General features: G+C 33.6%; 1 protein-coding gene across 9 annotated transcripts in view; it reads right to left on the minus strand.

The window, feature by feature from the left end:
- Cobll1 (cordon-bleu WH2 repeat protein like 1) overlaps positions 1–20,414 on the minus strand; it is a 166,059-nt gene that overhangs the window by 18,404 nt on the left and 127,241 nt on the right. For 7 of the 9 annotated variants that reach the window (XR_009226999.1, XR_009226998.1, XM_046447155.1 and 4 more), the window contains 5 exons: positions 18,246–18,343; positions 17,904–18,140; positions 3,900–4,053; positions 3,385–3,459; positions 2,073–2,192 (listed from right to left, as the gene is read on the minus strand). Coding sequence is in view for 7 of the 9 variants with exons in the window: in XM_046447155.1 (XP_046303111.1) it covers positions 2,073–2,192; positions 3,385–3,459; positions 3,900–4,053; positions 17,904–18,140; positions 18,246–18,343 (684 nt within the window). In the remaining 2 variants the exon portion in view is untranslated. The remainder of the gene's footprint in view (positions 1–2,072; positions 2,193–3,384; positions 3,460–3,899; positions 4,054–17,903; positions 18,141–18,245; positions 18,344–20,414) is intronic. The other 2 variants (XM_046447159.1, XM_046447158.1) reach the window with 1 other exon arrangement.

Consider the following 20,414-nt stretch of genomic DNA (forward strand, 5'->3'; position numbering starts at 1 on the left):
CCTCACTGAGAAACTGGTCTCAATTAAGGTATAAGGCATGAGTACGATGTTTCAAAAATTTTTTCGAATTTTTCTGGGATGATTTGATGGTTGTAAACATCATACCAGCTTGCTTAAATATATATTTTTATCCACTTGAAAAGCATTCCTATTATTAAAAGTCTTAGAAAAGGCAATAATTATTTTTTACCCGTGCATGATAATTATTCATAATGGCATGATTCATTATGTCATGTGCCTACACATTATGCACATAATTTAATCAATCTCATTCCCTACTACCTGCCCTTTCCCTCCACTCCTCCCTCTCCTTGATTGGCTTCTCTAATGATCTGCCTTCCATTACTATTATTTTAATTAGTACACTATAATTATATGTAAAGGCAGGATTTATTGTGGTATGTTCATTCGTGGACATAGCATACTTTGATTGATTTCATCCACTAATACTTTCCATGCCCTCAGCTCCTCCCTCCCTTTCCATCCCCTTCTTCTACTCCCTTTCATTTCCATGAGATCCCTTTTCCCTTCTAACTTCCATATGTGAGAGAAAACATACAACCCTTGTCAGAATATCTGAGTCTGACCTATTTCACTTAGAATGATATTAAGAATTTCTAATCACCCAAGAGAATTTTCAGTCTGTTTGATTAGCACAGGTAAGCTCACACTTTGAAAAAAAAATCAAGTTTATTTAGTATGTGCCAAATTCTAGCACTAAAATAAAAAAAGAAATGGGGAAGGGGCTGTGAACAATGAATAAGTTTCACAAGTATTCTATCAGAACTATTTTATTTCAGGTTTAAAAGTTCTAAAGGCAGCGTATTCACTTTCAAAGAACATGGTGTTCTAAATCTTAAAGTACTGTTAAGAATTCTCAAGAATAAATATGAAAAGAAATTATTTAAATTGTTTAAAAATCATTTGAAAGTATAATGATTGAAGTTTCTTTTATTTTAGATAATTTGAATATTTTAACTTATTTTTTTCAGTCCCTTTAAAAATAGCAAATACTGACTGAAAAGAATATTTTTTAATTATTTAAGATTAAAAAACAATTAACATATGAAAAGAAATGTAGCTACTTAAACTTCCAAAAGACATTTTTGTAAGTCTGTAGCATTTTACTTGTGAAGTTATTAAAGTTTAAAATTTAACTAGGACTTTTAAGATATCTAATATATTTTTTCTGGGGATCATAAAAATGGCAAAATAGCCTGTTAAATACTATTCCTTTGCAAAAATATAATTGTGTTAAATTAATCCTATTCAAATACAATCCCTTTTTTCTGTTATTCGTTCATTCAAATATGCTATGTCACAGCATTGTTGATGCTACTAGAATTGTTTTTCTTTCATCCTTGGAAAATAATTTCCATTCAGTAAAATTCACATGATTCTTTGGATTTTGATGGACTGATATAGTTGTGTAAATACAATTACCACCACAATTAAGACACAGAAAATTCTATTAGTCACCTAAACTTCTTCACACTTCCTAATCTCTGGCAACCATTATCCCTATAGTTTTACCTTTGCAAAAGTGTCACATGAATAAGAATGTAACATCTAGGCATTTACATCTGGGCTTCCTGACTTAACATAATGTTTTAGATTCAGCCATATTGTGAGGATTCATTGTTGTTCCTTTTTATGGTTAAGTAGAAGTACTGTATTCTAAGACATGGATGAACTACAATTTGCCCATTCTTCAGAATGGGGACATTTGAATTCCTTCTCATTTTTGGCAATTCTGAATCTAAACTATATTATATATAGTGAATTTATTGAAAATAGTAAGGTTTAAAAGTTCCCTCAAAAAAAGCAGGAAGTCAAATAGAAGGTAAAACTCTGCAGAATTCCTAAGTTTATTAATCTTACATTGCATCATATTCATTTATATAGTTTACTATTGTAAACTCTAACCATGGATAAAATTTCAAGTGAAAAGAAATTCCAATTTCTTTATGAAACATTCTTACAGAAAGGCTTCACAAGTAATCAAGTCTATAATGGATGATGTCTTAATCTGCATAAAACAAAGCCACAATCAGGAAAGGCCTGACACCTACATGTCAATGATGCTATGGCTGCCTCAGGCGTTCCAGGGCCCTCAGAGAGAGAGGCTTCATCTGTCAGTTTGGGAACCGTGCTCTGTTCATGACTGAGGAGCCCAGGGCCCAGGTAGGCTTCTGCCAAAGAAGCAGATTCTGTAGAAATGGCACTTAGACAACAAAGTTAAGGCAAGCAGAGACCAGAAAGCATTTTCGAAGAAATCAGATTTCTGAGCTCACAATTATCCATGCATTAAACAAGAGGATGAAAAGAGAACAAAGGGAGAGAAACAGATACCGAGCAGAGTTTGAATAGCATGCACATCTTTTTCCAGTACTTCAAAATCTTCTAATTTAACTATACATATGCTAATGTTATTCATTACATTTCCTTTGTAGAATAAGATGGTATCATTGATATTATTCTGAAAAAAAAATCATTGTTAGTTATATAATATTTTAAATCACAAACACAGGAGTAAAGAATTCTTATATATATTAATTTCCAAATTCCTATATCATAAAGATTAAAGATTCAGATTAAAATTTAGGTGCTCCTGGACTAATTTGTGAAAACAAACGCTAAAAATTAGGTAGTCATAATAAGTATTTGTTGTACTTACCAAATTATCCCCATGCTAAGGTACTAGCATATAATATTCTATTTCTGTATCACATTTCCAATCTATTGTATTCACTTATGTCTAACAAACGCTAAAGGTGAGAAATTTTATTGTACATCTTTTTATAAGGGCCACTAAGTAGCTATTATTGAAAATATTGGAAATGGTATTAGATTGAATCATTCTATTTTTACTGGAATTTTACTTATTTGAGGAGAACTGTTAATGCAAGTTATATAATAGAAATTATTTTCAGGGTAACAAATTTTTACCACGACAGTAGGATACCTGGTCATTGAATTCATACCTAGAAGCATTGCTTAAAGAAACTATGCTTATATTTTAATGTAAATTTTTTTCCCTAAACATACCAAACGTTTCTAACTATCATGTGTCAGTACTCTTGGGAAGGAGGTTAACAAATGTCGACCTGACATTCAATAAGAAAAAACAAGAGACCAAACAGGGAAAGTCCTCCAGGTATAATTCTAGAACTGAAATGTTGATCTTGTGCCAGTTTCAGACTCTAATCTCTACTCCTGGGGGGAGTAAGGGAAGGAGAATTCATTTCACAAAGAAATAAATTTGGGAAATGAGGTCAAAGAATCTGATCTCTTTCATATAGAGCATTCTAATTAAATCCATTCCTCAATTGTCATGGAAATTCTTTTTCAGTACTGACACAGAATGGAGTCAAGGTGTCATACCTGGGCTGGATGGCCCCTCAGGGGAGCTTGTTTCCAAAGCACTGTCTGGAGGAATCCCATCTACTAACTGCAGGGCTGAAAGGAACAACACAACTTATAAACAAGCCTCATACATAAAACGCCTTTACAGCTTCACTGTAACTTTTTTTTTTTTTTATACAATCCAGAAAGAATTGAGCTCTGACCTTGCTAAAAGTCATTTCACTACCCAACTGTGAAATGACAAAATTCCACTTAGATTCATTCCTCTTACTATATAAGTCAATCCTGGAGTGGCAATGTTTTCTAAATAAGTTTACAAATTACAATCTGCTCATTTTAGGATAACGAAGCCATATAATTTTGTCATTTTATTTTGTGTTGCAGATTCATAGAAAGCAGTCAAGTGAGAATAATCAGGGACTATTTATAAATCCTAAATGTCATTATTTAATAAAAAGACAAACATATCATTTCTGTTTGTATTAAGCAGAACATAATACAAATGATAGTGTTAATGGGAAAAGTAACATTACCAGTCACTTGGCCATTTCCATCACTGGAACGCTGGGCTGCTTTGGAGGGTGGGGAAGGTGCTTTTCGCTTTGTTCTCCTCAAAGATGAAGTCCCGATGGAGGAGCTACTGAGCTGCAGTGAGTCTGTTCTCACCATGCCTGCTTCACAGGGACTCTGTAAAAAACAAAACCACCAAACACAATCTTATATTTAGAAATTAACTGCAAACCTTATGAAGACACAGATCTTTATAACAAATCCATCATCTACCAAAATGAAGCACAATAGTAATTTATTCAAAAAATAGTTATGGAACAAAAGAAAATCTGTGAAGTAAGGTAAAATGTAAGGAAAAATAAAATATGGCCCTCTTCAACTAACTTAGACTAGGACAGGGGACAAATATGAAAATAAATTGAAATGTAGAAGAAATTTTGAGAAATACAGTTAAAAACTAACTTTTACAGAAGAATCAGAGAAATTATTGAATGTAAAGTAAGGGTTAAAAAGGGGAAAAGTACTGGTACACTAATAGCTGGCTTGGTTAATCTATCTCTTATTAGCACCAGTGTATCAGTGGAAAATGTTTCAAGAATTTATATTTACCCAAGATAAGGTCCTTGAGGTCACAGACTACAAATGGCTACTGCTCACCTTCCTGGAAGGTGAATGTCTGCAGACCCTAGGACTATCCTGCCTCCTCAGGCAGATTGATGCCTCCTGGCCAACTGCCACGCCATCTTTGCTCTTTCACTTATAACGAAACTTAGAGTTGTTCATAGTTTATTTCTGCAATTTCTCTTTTCCTATTTGAGTTTTCCAATTAAACTTTTACCAACCCTTGACCCATTAACACTTTTCCTATCAAAATCACCAATGACCTTGACCACAAATAAATCAGTGGTCATTTCTCAGAACTCATTTTTTTTTTTTTTTTTGGACCTGTTAGCAGCAATAAACACACATGACCTTCCTTCTGTAGTGCTTTTTCTTACCCAGAACACCACATTCCTCACTCTCAACAGATCCATACTCTGGCTGCTCTGCTTTCTTGGTTTATTACTTTTCATCTTCTGACCAACATTGGTGTCACCAGAACTCTGGCCATATTCTTGTTAATATCTATACTTAGACTCTCTCTTGATGATTTGTTACCTTTAAGTTTTATATACATGTTGATGGTTGTAAACTCATGTCTACTCCATCCGATGACCTGTTTTGGTCTCCACATCAAGGCCACTTCAACTTAGCACGTCTAAAACTGAAATCTTGGCAGTCATTCCTTCTCTTCCTTCTACCCCAATCTCTATACTTCTCATGGTCTTTATCTCAGCAAAAAGCAAGTCATCCTTCTGTTTGCTGTCATCTCCTCTCTCATCATCCATAACAAGTCTATCCTGTTGGCTCCTCACTTAAAAGACACCCAGCATCAGCTTGACTTCTACCAGAGTCTGAATCATTGACAACACTCTAACAGGGCTCTATTTCTATGCTGCATGCCTACTGTCTTTTCTCAACATAGCAGAAAAAAAGGATCCTGTTAAAGTGTGTAAGTCATTTTAGGATGTTTTGTTCAAAACCTTCTAGTATTTTCCCAATTGGCACAGAAAATCTAAGTCCTTTTAATTGATGACCTGGTTCCTAGATGTCTCTGACCATCTGTAAGGACAGAACAGCTCACTCCAGTCACACTGGCCTTTATGCTGCCTCTCATGTGTGCCTGGAGTGTTCCTGGGGTGGCTACCCTGGCTGTTCCTGTACCTAGAATGTTCTTCCTTCTGATAGCTTAATGTCTTCCTCCCTCATTTCCTTCTGGTTATTTCTCACATGTCACCTTCCAATGCCTTCCTCCCTGACTCCAAAAGTTTCTATCCCATTTCCAAGCTTTATTTTTTACTATCAGCCTTTAACAGCTTTTGGCTTATTTACTGGTTTATTATCTGCTTCCACTGGAATTGGCTGTAAGAGCAGGAACTTGTTTTCCTATTTTGCTCATTGCTATAATTCTAGAACAATTGTTTGGCACACAGAAGTTTCTCAATAAATATTTAAGTGAGTGGAAAATGAATTCTATATTCTCTTCTTCATGGGTAAGAAGTCTTGATAAACTTGGACTAGATGTTTGTGTACATTTGGGTCATTCCAATCTTACAGGACCATGTAAGTACATCCAAGCAAAATAATCCAATACATAAGAAGTTTTCTGTCTTTGTGCTTTGCTACACATCCAGAAAAAATTGACAAATTTGCTATTTCATAACTTTCTAATACTTCTGCCAGAGGGGGAAAAAAATCTTCCCCAAAAGAAAAAAAAAATGATTTAAAAGCCATCATCACTGCCAACTGTGTGAGATACTGAAGACAGCGATGGATCACTACAGGGATAGAAACACAAGCCCACATGGCAGATGCTATACTATACAAACCCCTCATTCATCATTCCTCTTAAGGAAGGAGAGACAAGGTGGCTGGTGATCTCACCATCCCACAAAATATTAAACTTCTACCATATTAGTTGGTATATAGTTACAGCTAGCCCTTGCCATCATATTGTGCTGTTCCTTCTTCAGAACTCAGACCTCCAATAATCTAGCAAGAAAAGAAAATCTGCCACTCAAATTCAGATTTTGATTCTGAGTCACTAAAGTCAATTCTGATTAACTATAGTGATCATTCCCCCCACCCCAGGAGGTCATGGGATGGATCCCCAACAGACCTCCTAAATAATTCAAGAGAAGGATCCTCAGTAATAAACAGCTGATAAAGAAACATAGTGAGGAATTAGCAGTAAATATTGATTTGAGTAGATTATAATGCCTTTGTGGTCTGAAACTTTTACTTGATCTCTCATAATATTAGCAAATTCAGAGAAACTCAAGGAGATGGTTAAATGCTAAAAGAACATTTAAAAATATTTGTCTAAAAATCAAAAGTTGTTATTTCTTGAGAAACTGACTTCAGTATAGCCTTATTCAAGCATCACTCTCACTGCAGACCTGGTTTATTAGTAATAATGCGGTAAGAGCACAACCAAGTAACGACATCTTTGATTTTCCTCCTTAGTTTCATGTTTCTCATGTTTTGACTGATTGCTTTCATGAAGTATATAATAAAAATACTTCCATCTTAGGCCATATTCTCAATCACTGTCACTTATAGATCTCACCTATTACATGCTAAAAGCAGTCATGATATGAACTTCACAGACAATAGTGTGTAAGAGCTAAAGACTTTCATAATACAGTAAAGCAGACAGCATAGAAATTTTAAAAAGAGAGGAATTTTTATACTCACAAATTCATGTGAACCTATCCATAACTCAAAGACAGAATACCCACATATTCATATATTTATCAGTCTGGAGATCCTAAAATAAGCTAGCATTTTTGTACAGAATATGTATGTTTCTCTTAACAAGGAATTTAAAACTTGTCAAAATAAATAAATAGCATTTATGAAGACAACTGAGGGAATGCAAAGCCCTGGATACCCTGGGAAGCATATATAGTAAAATCATTCTACAAAACACTGGTATAAATGGATGTACATTTCTAGAGTTGCAGTTTGAACCACAGACTCTCAGAACAAGGACATTAGGAGAGACATCATTCTTACTAATTGATACGAGGTAGAACTTGTGCCTGTCATAACTAGATTCCATCCTATGATTAATAGTGAAAACTTGCTAAATAAAGAGACAAAATATAAATGTAACAATTGGTATAAGATGATCCAAAAGCAGGAGTTCTGAATTAATAAGAATTGTGAGTTTAGATAATCAATACAAGATTAATAATAGAAATGTAAATTTTGAGATGTGATACCAGTAATAGAATTTAAGAAATAGCTTTATATTTTCAGTCGTCCTATGGGATACAGAAGAGGTTAGTTGTTTTTATAAAAAGAGACTCTCAGAAAAGAGCTTCAGTCAGTTAAGATAACAGCCAAAAAAAGTTACTAAAAGTCAAATTTGAAGTTTTTTGGGGTTGACTAAAATATCACTACTAAGACGACCTGGAGAAGTACTTGGTCTTTGAGGAAAAGATGTTCTGTATCTACTAAACATATCCTTCTCTTGGGTGAAAATCTGCTGGAAAAGATGGAGTATTTACATTAGAACACTTAAGTATTTCTTGGTTAGACTGTAGCCAAGAAGGCTGGTGTGTACTCAGATATGTATACTGTATATATATCCTAATACAAAAGATTGGAAAGGCTCCAAACACACACACACACACACACACACACACACACACACACACACACATATATATATATATATATATATTTTAACAGTGGTTGTAACAGGAATACTTACAGCTAGAAAGTAAACTTCCTAAATTACCACAGTTATTTAAGTAATACACAAGTTTCCATTTAGAATTTATTCTCCTGTGTCCTTCAGGATGTGCTCCCAATAGTCTCCAAGTAACCCTACTTTTGCACTGATCAGAATTCAATCACCTGGTGTGCTGAATGTGAATCTGTTTAAACCAGAGGGAGGTTCATAGAAGTTTTTCATGTTGGAAGATAGCCCACCATAATGATGATCCCCAAAATGGGCTATGGGGTCAACACTAGGGGCAGAACCAGGAAACTTGCCATTTACTGTCTCTGTGACCTTCAGTCTCCTCATCTATAAAAAGTAACCATATTTATGTTAAAAGGTGCTGTGATCCTTAAATGAGCCACAGCATATATAAAATGGTGCCTAGTATACAGTACATGTTCCATATATATCAGCTGTTATTACATGACATCTCTGTTTTAAAGCATGTGAATGTATTCCGTAAACAAAATAAAAACATGATAATTATTAAGGTTAAAGTGAAAAGTATGAATATAAAAAAAAAGGAGGTACTTAAGACTGTCTTTCTCTTTGGTGACAGTGGCAGTGGAAGTCTTACAGGAAACAATCTCAGTTATGATCAACCTTAAAACCCAACAGTGCTCAATGTTCAGGAACCTGTGCTTAGTCCGCTGAGTAAGCCAAATTCACTGTTCTAAAATTCGCCACCTTTAATCACTTCAAGTTATTTCATCATACCATGAAGGACTTTAATAAAAGTTAAATATTTAACACAAGTTTGTTAAATGCTGGTGATGAGTATGTGAATATGCATTAGAGTATATAAATTTGAACAATCTAACAGGCGAAGTTTACATGAAGAATTAAATAAAGAATTGCTTATAAATGTTTACCTTTTACAACCAGCATACATTTCCTTTGGTCAAATTTTATATATATATATATATATATATATATATATATATATATATATATATATATATATAATTTTAACAGTGGTTGAGATTAATTATTTTAAGTCTAAAGGGTTTACAATATGAGAAAACGGGTTTCTATTTACCAGGAGAAACTGCTATGGTTAATCATTAGAGATATTCAATTATTTACTTTAGTTAAAGCTACTGATAAGTCTGTCTGCCATTAGTGACCACTGTACCTGTAATAGAAACACACATCACCAAACTTTGTGCTCTGTGAAAAGGGAAACACTACAAGGAAAAACAGAATCCTCTAGCAAAAAGGGCAACGTCAGGTTGAAAACCAGGCCAGATAGTTAGTGTCCCATAATTCTCATCCAAATCAAAATTCACTGGTTCAAATGAAACTAAATAAAAGCTGAAAACAGAATTAAATAGTGTTCAAAAGACTGATGACTAGCTGAGGACTAGCTTTGCACTAGTTACTAGGTCACTTATTAATCATTAGGTGAATCATAAGATGTGGGTCACTGGAATCAATGCATTCTAGATAAGAGTTAAAGAACACAAAAAAAAAATTGAATTAAGGGATATAAACAGTAGCCTAATTTTAATAATGTTATTTAATATATCTATTAGGAGTTTTTTATTATCTGTTTACAATATTATTTTCACATGTGGGGAGGAGCAGAGTAAATAGAACCTAAGAAATCCTGTAAAATTATAATTATATATATATATATATATATTTTTTTTAAGGGACAGATCAACATTATTCTTCTCCAGCTTATATATTCCTAGTAAATACTATGAGATAGTATGAAATATTTTAGCAAGTTAATGAACTTGAATATCTTAGCAACTTCAGTAACTTGAACACATCTTCAGGAAACTAAGTCTTTGAGCACTTTTTAGTGATACCCATGTGCTCCTTCAGGAGTCCAGGGAGAAAGATGTCCATTATTCAATGTCTTAAGTTGCTTCTGTAGTTTAGGTTTCATAAATCCTCACAGAGTTGAAGTAGGCGTCACCATCCCATTACCACTGATCAAAACTTCCCATAACAAAGCCCTTTCGTCCAATTTTAAAAGACAACAAAAGGATTAAAATAATTTTACAATACTAGAGCTGGAAGACACTTTGATGAACATAGTGACAAAACCTTATTCTACAGAGGAGAAAACCAAGCCACAGAGAAGTTCAATGAAGATGATGATGATGGGAAAAAAAAATGACAAGGACAAAAAAAAAATCATAGGCCCAAGAATAGAATGTAACCATTCTCCAAACCACGTCAATTCCTGTTCTGCCACAATATACTTCTTTTTCCAGCCCTTTTCTATGCAAAGAAGAAAAAAAAATACAAATTTTACAACTTGGTTTTTATGACCTGAAAACGTTTTTACACTTCTCTTGAGGCAACATGCATTTTCATTTCATACGCCCTGCAATTTTCTGAGATAGCATACAACCAATTCTTGTTATTGAGAATCCTTTGCTTATAAGATTTTGTTAAAGCCTAAAGATGAGGGCCTCTCTCAATAGTATATCTTGTGGGGAAAAGACAGGATGAACCAGAAGAGCGCAGAGCCCATGATCAAGCTTAAAGATAGGGAATGGTGGTAACTCTAGTCCTCTGTTATCATCTTAGCAGATATGAAACACCTACAGGTAAACAAACTGGGGCCAATTCAGTTGATTCCAAAAAATGCACCAAAGATGTATAGCTGGCTTCATTCCAGACAGTGCCCCACCTCTATAAGCTTATCACCATCATTTTAGGAAAGACGCCCGCTTCTCTCTGCCCTGGCTTCTGTTAACACAAACCGATTACCACTGAAAGGTGAATCTCTCCACGAGGTACAAAATACACCATGGCAGACAGGCTAAGCAAACTTTGAACCACAAAGACTGGTCCAGAAAGCCTCCTAACACTGATGATTTTCAATATGGTTTTATGAATATCTTGTGCAATTTTAGAGAGATACAACTGTTTTGCATATTAATAGATAAGGAAAAGAATTCCACATTAATCCCAGAACCCGTTGTTCTTTGAATAATATTTTTATTTAAAATTTAACTTTATAATGAGCATAGTTTTTTTTTTTTTTACTTTTCGGTCAGAACTAAAATGGGCAGAAAACTAAAAAGTAGTGATACAGAGGGTTATTGTGGAGATTAACTGGGTAATATTCTTTAAACTTGATATGGAATATTAATAGTCAATATATAAGCATTCACCATAGCTTTTGTTACTGTGACCCTTGAAATGAACCTTATGAAAACCACATTGACAAAATATGCTTTATATCTGGGAAAGATTAAATATATTGTGCCAGTGCATTTCTCTACTGAAACGAGTCATATTTTTGGAAGTACAGACAGCTGTATTCCATGTATCAAACTACAAACGCCATGGTAACCACTGTTCCTAAGCAGTTGTAGAATGATGTGTGTGGTCCACTTTCTATATGATAAGAGGAGAGTGGAGGGGAAAATAAAATGTTACCCGATGATCTGGATTAAAAAAAAATGGTATATTTCTTAAAGATTACAAATACAAACTTTACATATAGAAGAGTACAGCCTTAATTACTCTGCTGAAAAGAAGTAGGATTAAAATCAATTAAGTAAAATGAAAACAAATATATACCTACTCATACAAGCAGATACATCATCTGCTTGTAAGCCATTGATATAAAAGTGAGTAAAAGATGAAGACAGCACATAGTTTAAAAAATTAAGTCACTTATTAAAAATGAATACTCTAGGTATTAAATTTCACTTGCATAATACTAGATGGCAAAAAGTCTCAATTGCTCAATTTTTTGAGTGTTTGTGGCAGAATGCAAAAGGAGACAAAATGAAATATCCACTAGAGATTATTCCGACTGTGTTTTCAGCCACAACTCAGTATCCCAAGAAAATGGCATACCATGTTAGTGGTCAGTGGAAAAGCTGGTGGCTGTTGTATACACATAGCTCTAAGCAGCAAAGACACACCAAATATGTCAAATGAAAAATTCTCCAAAAGGTTCTATGAATTCTGAGTCAAGATTATCCACAAATTCAACTCTTTTACCTCTTCTTCTAATGTAATAAATCTAGTTTCTGCACATATAGTGCAGAAACTAGATTTCTGAACTTAGTTCCAGAATTATAAGTCACTTTCAATTTAAGTCAAGTCACTGCATTTTTGACTTCCTGTTTCACACATGTCTGTCTTACTATATATAACTGTATACATTTTCTATACTAATGCATGGGATATGGTTTGCATAAATAACAGAATGAGTCAAATATTTTATATTTTGTCACAGAAATGACATTTTGAATCATTAGAACTACAAAATGCTCCAAAAGTTCCATTAAAAACTGCCAGAAAATTTCTAATTGGAAAGTTTTTCTTTTCAAATGAACATTTTTGTAGATAGGAATATATCTACCTTTATAGGGAAAATGACATGAGGCCTGAAATAATGAGAGAAAAAGTACAGAAAAATTTAAGGACATAAAATTGACAGTGAAATATGTATTCTGTAAAATACATTCTTAAATGGGTAAAATTTTAGGTACAGAACTATTCCAAGAAAAATTTCGACTATCTTACTAATTTTAATCTTTTATGAGTCCTCTTTGGAAACTGCACAATCAGTTGTCAAAATCAGCTCAGAAAATCAACAGCCTGTAATGTGAATAATTTCAGTATAAGTTCCAAAAACACAATCCAAATATCTTAATTTGCCAATATTGAGAAATGTCTTAGAGGAATTAGGCAAATTATTAAATACGGGCATATAAAAGAGATGTGTTTGACAATTTTTTTCAAGATACAGATGAACTAACTTATTGGTAAGCCTTGACTGTGGCAAACATAGTATTAGTGACTTTAAAAGAACACTAAAATGAACTCAAAGCTCAAAATGGATAAAACTGCTAATTATAAATCACTGTCAGACATTACTGATACTTATCTTACTCCATTTTTTGTCACTTTACTCATCATACAAAGTAAGCATTTGTATTTCTAATATAACGTAAATATTTCCAATATTTTCTTTCTGCTTTAGTATAGTTTGGAAGAAAAAAAAAATGGAAAAGATTACAACACTGTACTTCTGTTAAACAGTGCACCCTTGTGGTTTATTTTGCATCACAATGAAAATCATAGGATATAAGTGTATCTAAAATTCTTTGCATACTTAAGAACAGATTTGTACAAATATTTTTTTCTTCCAGTTACATTTTCCCCAACAAGCCTATACTTTCAAACACATAAAATAGTGACTTGTTAAAATTCAAAGTTCAGCCAGGAGTGGTGGCATCTGTAATCCCAGTAACTCAGGAGGCTGAGGCAGGAGGATTGTAAGCTCAAGATCAGCCTCAGCAAGTAATCAGTAAACTAAGTAATTGATATGCTTTGCTGAATTTTCTGAATGTCTGTATATAAGTAATGTCAATCCAATGGTTAATTATATTTATATGCACAGTGTAATATATAATATAATGTTTTAGCTGTTCATCCTTGATTTTTAAATATAAGGTTGTCAAAATTCTGGATTTTCTGTAAAAGCTTAAGAAAACATTGCTAAAAGCCATGTGGTCCAGTTACTATAAAACTAAATATAAGCAACCTATGTTATCTAAGTGTTTCAGAAAATTCACCAAATACAAAAATGAAATACTAAAATTTTGTGATATGACAAATTCTCATTGTATATAATATACTTGGGTATGTGGAAGCTCTACTTATTAATGTTTGTCAGTTCTCTGTACTATATCACCAATTCTCTTGAATACCTACAGTGTTATAGGATTTTGCTGGAGAATACAATTCCTGCCCTATAGTTGGAAGAGGACAAAAGGAAAATTTAACAGAGCTTTAAATTGTTAAACAATAACAATTTAACCCTAATATTTATCTTTAGAGGACAGGATAATTAAATCCTGTTATATCCATCAATGTAATATTATTCAATCTTTAAACAAGGGAAGCCCTTTATGTTCTAATAAGGATATCCAAAATGAATCATTAAGTACCAAAAGTGAGGAATAACATGGTGTAAGTAGCACATGACCACGGGAAAAGAACAATAGGTAGTATGAGTATTGACTTGAATGTGCATACATTATCTCTTGAAAGATACTCGAACCGTCGATATTGGTTGCCCTTGGGCAGAAGAATTTAGTTGAGGACATAGCAGAAAAGGATGATTTTCACTGTATTCCCCTTTTTATCTTTAGCATTATGTAATATATGAATATACTACCTAAACATATACATAAAATATAAAAAGGCACAAGGGAGACATGTTCAGAGAAAGCAAAAAGTATTCTATGCTAAAATCTGAAAAAAAAAAATTCTTAAGTTAAAAAAAAAAAAAGGATCCACTGAATGAGTTAGTAGGAATGAATGTAAGGAAAAGGCACTGAGATGCTTAGGCAATCAAGAATTCATGTGTGTGCATACATACACTTTCGTAAGTGCAATAGGGCCATTCAATTATGAAAGGAAAGGAAGCAGGATTTCACATGAGAGACAATAAGTCAAATCTTGTGGTCAGAGTTAAAAGCATCCTGGAAATGACGAGGATTAAGAGTTTAAAAAGTTATGATCAGTCTGTAAAGAAACTTGAGACCCAGAAAATCAATCACAGCAAACTGAGGTTTCTGAACTGGGAAGTGATAATTAACAAATAGAAATGTGGCAGCTTGCTTCATTTAGAGCATCCTGAGGACAAGTTCAATGCTATTTCTCACCTTAGTCTGCCTAGATTTTCTTAGGAATGACTTCAGCAAAGGAAATGGAAGACATTATGAAGGGTGACTATGTGAGGAATTGGTTTCTAAGTAGATGTGAAAGAATAAGGAAAAAAGTCAAAGATGATCTTTAGCTTTTCAGTCTAGGAGGGAAAAAATGATTTTGGTTTTAAATATGCTGGTTTACAGGTATAATGAATCACTAAGTAACAGTGAGTTCAAGGTACAACCAGAAGAATACCAGGATTGGAGTTACAATTGGAGTTACTGATAGATTGGTTTCCTAGAACTGCTATAACAAATTACCATGACTGAGTAGCTTAGATCAACCCAAAGTTGTTCTTTCATGGTTTGGAAGGCCAGAAATCCAAAAGCAAGGTGTTGGAAAGGCAATGATCCCGTGGCTTCTGCTGGCTGCTGGTGCTCCTTAGCTGCATGCAGTAGCATGACACCACCTCTGCCTCATCTTCACCTTACGTGCCTTCTCTCTGGACTCATCATTGGCATACTCACCAGTGGATTTGGGTCTAACTTAAAATCAAGATACTCTCATCTCTACACCCATAAGTACATTTACAAAACACTAGTTTTAAATATGACTTCATTTATTTAGGACCTGGACATAGGGGGACACTATTAAAATCACATAGTGAAAATTATCAGCCCATGGATTTAACAAAAGAACAGATGTGCTGCCTCCTAAAAAGTAGAGTGAACATAGTGAACCATGAATTCAGGTATCTCCAATTCAGACAATGGGTGAAAGAGTGACAGCAAGGAAAATAAAAACAGAATGGGATTAAAGTATAAGAAGTTGGTTCCTAGCAGGGTACCATGGTATACACCTGTAATCCCAGGGACTCAGGCAGGAAGATTGCAAGCCCAAAGCCAGCCTCAACAACTCAGTGAGACGCTGTCTCAAAATTAAAAATAAAAGGGCTTTTGATGTTGCTCAGTGATAAAGCATCATTGGTTCAATCCCTATTAAAAACAACAACAACAACAAAAAAAAAAAATCTGACTCCTCCTGGATCTGTGCAAGGTACTGAGGTACACAGTGAGATGCAGCAGAAGATAGAAAAATCAGGACCAAAGGGTGGCTATTCACATCAAATATGGCCAGGAATGTAAGGAAAAGGCACTAAGATGCCTAGGCAACCAAGAGTCATGTGTTTGCATACATACACTTTTGTAATGAATAAATAAAAAATGTTTCTTCAGCTTCTCTAGGGAAAAACAAATAATTCTGGGTTCTGCTGAACAATACATCAAAGAACTATCCAGATGTCCAGATCAAAAGAAAAAATAATTAGAAAATTATATAAAGATGTGTAGTTTGCCAAAGGCAACATACTAAAAAAAGATTACTTAACACAGGGCACCAAGTGGTCATAGAGCAGAGGTTGAGAATCAAAGAAATAACTTTCAGTGAGGTCACTGGTAGCACAGTCCAGAATTTTAAGAGACAACCTAGACCTCCTGGGGATCCAAGTACAAAAGAAGTTCACTGGAATGGATTGAATGAGGACATCCAGAAGAAAGATTTATAAGCAGGGGCTATGATGATTTCTATATACAGAAAAAAGATGCTTTGGTAACTACTTGAGAGTATGATAATTTACACACTTAGGATGTAATTTTAGGGTAAATACAAGTATAAAAAAATCCTCAAAATGCTTTTTTGCTATGAAAAAATGCAAAGCAGCTACAAGCACAAAATGAAGTCTTTGACCCTGACTTGGTTCTAGATTTCCTTGCTGGTTCAATCTGTTCCTTGCACACACCCAGGCAAGCCATTGTATTCAGAATCCAAATCTCTGGACAGGGTCCTCCACCTGACTGATGGACTCCCACACTCATTTTAAGACTGAACTCAACGATCACCTCTTCTGCAAAGCTTCACTCAACTACCAAGCTGTAACTCTGGAAAACTTTGTCAGAAAAATGACTCCATCATAGGAAAAAAAAATCCTGATTTATGAGATTTTATACCACAAACATTAAATTAGACAAGTCTTAATAGAAATAAGAGAGTTGATTTTCTAAGTAACAACTTCATTAAGCATTTCTTTAAAGATGTGTTTCTATTCAAATTGCTATGTTCTAAAGACACACATGATAGTTTACAAAAAAATATAATCAAGTTGCTGGGTTTTTTTAAATTAAGAAAGTACCCAAATGCATATTAGGTGCATGGGAAGAGTTCATTTCTTGAGGCTAGAATTTACTAAACTTCTGAGAAGAAAATAAAATCCTTCAACCAGATATGAGAAGACCACCTGTTGTCTTGAATACTTCAAAATAAAAATTGCTCTCAAAGTCATTTAAATCATTGTGTGATTACAAGCAACATAATACATCATCTTATGTTCAATCACATTTACTTGAAAATTCGCCTACCTTCCACATGAATAAAGCAAGAATGTACAGATTGCTTAGTCATAAAATGTTGTTTGCTAATAGATTCCCAAATTTAGGATTAAAGGGAACCAATAATAATAGGGGAGTAAAAATAAGACAATAAAAAGGAATAATAATAAAAATAAAGCTTAAAGGAAAAGGTACACACAGAACAATGCTTTGAACATAAGAACACATAAAGGTAATCACAATATGTTCTATTAAAAGGCTCATTTTAAAAAACAGAGTATTGATTTTAGGTAGACACCAGTATTTCCTCTGCAGAATCTCAAAATTAGATCAAGAAGATATACAAATTAGAAGCCCATGAATTAGCACAAAGACTGTTGTTTAAAAACATTTTCATTTGAAAATAAGCATTTTCATCTGTAATATATGCATTAATACTTAATGTTTATAGACCAGCTATTTGCTTGGAAAAAAAGCTCCTTAAAATAGCAACTTATTCTTCATTGCATCAAACTACATATAATCTTTTCCCAGTACCAATTTTAGTTAAGTATTTATTCATGTTATTACATATTAATAACTGTCACTAACTTTCTTGGGGGTCTGTGTGAAAAAAGACAAGTTAGGTAACCTTGTCTCATCCTGTAAAAGAAAAAAAACCTACTCACCTTATCAGTCTCCTCCACACTTGTGGATTTCACCACACAAGAAGCTGGCCTCGCCTGGATATTTGTAAGGTCCTGAGGGGCACTCTGAGATGCTGGCATTGGAGGCAATGGAGCACGCCTCTTCTTGGGTGCATCCGACGGCAGGGTGTTTGAAACATATGGTTTGGAAATAGTATTGGACCTTGTAAAAGTTGGGCGGTGCTTATTTACTAGAGGGGTTGCAGGAGCACTTGCAGTCTAATAAGAAAAAGACAATGTCTATATGCAATTTCAAGATAAAAACCACTTATTTTATACAAGATTTGAAGACTCTTCTAAGATATTGCATAAGAAAATACTTACTTGCTCCCTCTTTTTCTTACTACGTTGAAAAAAACTAAAAAATCCTTTATTTTCTTTTTCCTTCATAATGTCCAGGTTTTGTGATATTTGGCAGGACTCTAAAAAAGAAGAAAGTCATCTTACTTTGGTACAGAGAGTTGAATGTTCACTTCCAAGTTTTTCTTTTCTTACTTTCCCTCTAAAACCTTATCTAATATGCTAGGCATGGAGGTATATGCCTAGAATCCCAGCAATTCAGGAGGCTGAGATAAAAGGATCACAAGTTTAAGGCCACTTTCAGCAACTAAGCAAAATCATCTCAAAAATTAAAAAAAAAAAAAAAAAAAAAAAAAAAAGAGGGAGTAACTGGGAAGGTAACTCAGTGGTAAAGCACTCCTAGGTTCAATCCCCAGTACCAAAAACTTTAAAAATAAATAAAAACAAAAACTTAAGTAGTAATAAAAGTTGTCATTATAATCTGAAATGAATCACTCAGGACTACTTTTATCAAATTCTCAAAGAACCAAATATTCCTGTTTCACAACATAGGAAACTTAAACTAAGATATACTCAGGATCAATAATCACAACTAAGACATACACTCAATTCTTTATGACTCAGCCAGGATTGCATAATTACCAACATTTCAGGAGTACAATGAAAGCAGTACTAAGATGTAATTTTATAACTATGAGTACATACATTAAAAAAATCACCACAGCAACCACAAATAATTTAATGATATTTCTCAGGGCATTAGAAAAACAGGAGCAAACCAAATCCAAAATCAGTAGCAGGAAATAAATCATAAATATCAGAACAGGAAATAAATGAATAAATATAATGAATAAATATATAAATAAATGAAATAGAGACTAAAACAATAGAAACGATCAATGAAACTAAAAGTTGGTTCTTTGAAAAGATAAACAAAACTGACAAAAACTTAGCTAAACCAAAAGAAAGAAAGAAAGAAAACCCAAACAAATAAATAGATGAAAAAAGGATAATATGACACATAGCACTAAAATTCATAGGAGCATTAGGAATATTGAGTAAAACTACACACCAATACACTGGAAAATCTAGAAGAAATGAACAAATTTCTGGGCCCAGATGACCCACCACAATCAAACCAATAGGACATTAAAAAATCTAAGTAGATCAATAATAAGCAATGAGATTGAAACAGTAATAAAGAGTTTCCCAACAAAACAGTAAAAGAACCAGACAGATTCATCGATGAATTTTTACCAGATTTTTAAATAACTACCCACCAATGCTCCTCAAACTATTCCATGAATTAAAAGGGAAAGAAACCCTTTCAAACTCATTCTACAATGTATCACCCTGTTTCCAAAACTTGATGAGAACACAACAACAACAACAACAAAAACACTATAGACCAATGTCCCTGATGAACATAGATGATATATATCCTCAATAAAATACTTTCCAATGGAATTCAACAGCACATTAAAAAGAGTATATATCATGATCAAGTTGGTTTCATTTCCAGGATGCAATGATGGCTCAACATATATGAATCAATAAATGTAATACAGCACATAAATAGAATCAAGAATAAATATCACATGATCATCTCAATAGATGCAGAAAAAGTCCTTGGTAAAACTCAACAGTCCTTCATGATAAAGTTCTGAATAATTAGATATAGAAAGAAGATACCTTATTATAATAAAAACTATATATGATAAACCCATGTCCATCATCATTCTGAATGGGGAAAAACTGAAAGCATTTCCTCTAAAATCAGGAAATAGAGTATCTATTCTCAACCCTTTCATTCAGTACATTGCTTGAAATTTTAGCCAGAGCAATTAGGTAAGAAAAATATATAAAGTGATATAAATAAGAGAGGAGGATGTTGAATTATCCCTATTTGCAGATAATACAATTCTATTCTGAGAAAACCCTAAAGATTCCACCAAAGGACTCAAACTGATAAATAAATTCAGCAAAGTAGTAGGGATACAATATAAATATACAAAAATCAATAGCTTTTCTATATATCAGTAATGAATGGACTGAGAAAGAAATCAGTGTTTCTTATACAAGGAGGTGAAAGATTGCTACTGTGAAAATTGGAAAATAGTGAAGAAAGAGATTAGAGAATAGAAGATGTAAAGATCTTCCATGTTCATGGATTGGAAAAATTGATATTGTTAA

This window comes from Marmota monax, unplaced genomic scaffold (assembly GCF_021218885.2).
Source record: "Marmota monax isolate L192 unplaced genomic scaffold, Marmota_monax_Labrador192_F-V1.1 WCK01_AAM20220418_F8-fsc00007, whole genome shotgun sequence".
NCBI classification, from domain to species: Eukaryota; Metazoa; Chordata; class Mammalia; order Rodentia; family Sciuridae; genus Marmota; species Marmota monax.